Genomic DNA, 870 nt, shown 5'->3' with positions numbered 1-870 from the left:
CATATCTTAACGATCTTCCCTCCCCCCCCTTAAGTCTGCCCCGAAGGAAGGTGGGGGGAGCAGTGCCAAGAGGAGTGCCAATGCAAGGGCTCCTCCCTCTGCGACCCCGTCAGCGGCGCCTGCGTGTGTCCCCCAGGTACTCGAGGCCGGAAGTGTGGCAAAGGCTGTCCTCCAGGTTTTTATGGCATCGATTGCAAGGAGGTGAGTGGCCTCTGGTTTTCTTTGTTCTTCTGTGGCTTGTTTTCAATTCGATTTCTGACTTCTGGTGACCTGAGACATCAATGACCCCTAACTAATGCTCGACCACTTTCTCACTCCTGACCCCCTGCTAAAAAAAAAAAAAAGAGATAAGGAAGAGGTCCTCATGGCATGACCTGAGGCTGTAGCTCTTCCTCCCTCACTTCCACCCTCCCCTTTGACACTTCTTGACCCTCACGTGACCCCTCATGACCCCTCGGTCCTCGCCCTTGGTACAGAAATGCGAGTGTGAGAACGGAGGTCGATGTAACTCGACGACTGGGGCTTGTGAGTGCCCCGAGGGTTTCTACGGTCCCACGTGCTCCCTTCCCTGCCCTGACGGTACATACAGCACCCACTGTAACCAGGTACAGTTATACAGCCACTCGATACATATCTTACACTGACAGCACTCGGGTACAGTCACGAGATAGACATTATGTACACTTCCTCCAAGGTACAGTCGCATGGACACACAGCAGCCAGTTACAGTAGCCTGACATATGTGACAGATATTTACTCGAACCCAATAAAATGGATTCCTCGCCCAGCTAAGGTTTGGACGCATTTTGCACGTGAATACACCCACAGCACCTTGGATCTGAACCCAAGGCAACAGGTCTACTCTATCGA

The 870-nt window shown here is 52.5% G+C and overlaps 1 protein-coding gene across 1 annotated transcript in view; it reads left to right on the top strand.

The window, feature by feature from the left end:
• LOC119585701 (multiple epidermal growth factor-like domains protein 6) overlaps positions 1-870 on the top strand; it is a gene marked incomplete in the record, with an annotated part of 104,852 nt that overhangs the window by 99,274 nt on the left and 4,708 nt on the right. Inside the window, 2 exon segments of the mRNA XM_037934375.1 lie at positions 35-201; positions 477-605. Of these exon segments, the coding sequence (XP_037790303.1) occupies positions 35-201; positions 477-605 (296 nt within the window).

Source organism: Penaeus monodon, chromosome 20 (assembly GCF_015228065.2).
Source record: "Penaeus monodon isolate SGIC_2016 chromosome 20, NSTDA_Pmon_1, whole genome shotgun sequence".
NCBI lineage: Eukaryota > Metazoa > Arthropoda > Malacostraca > Decapoda > Penaeidae > Penaeus > Penaeus monodon.
Note: the sequence above shows the minus strand (reverse complement) of the source record. Positions and strands in the feature narration are given on the sequence as shown.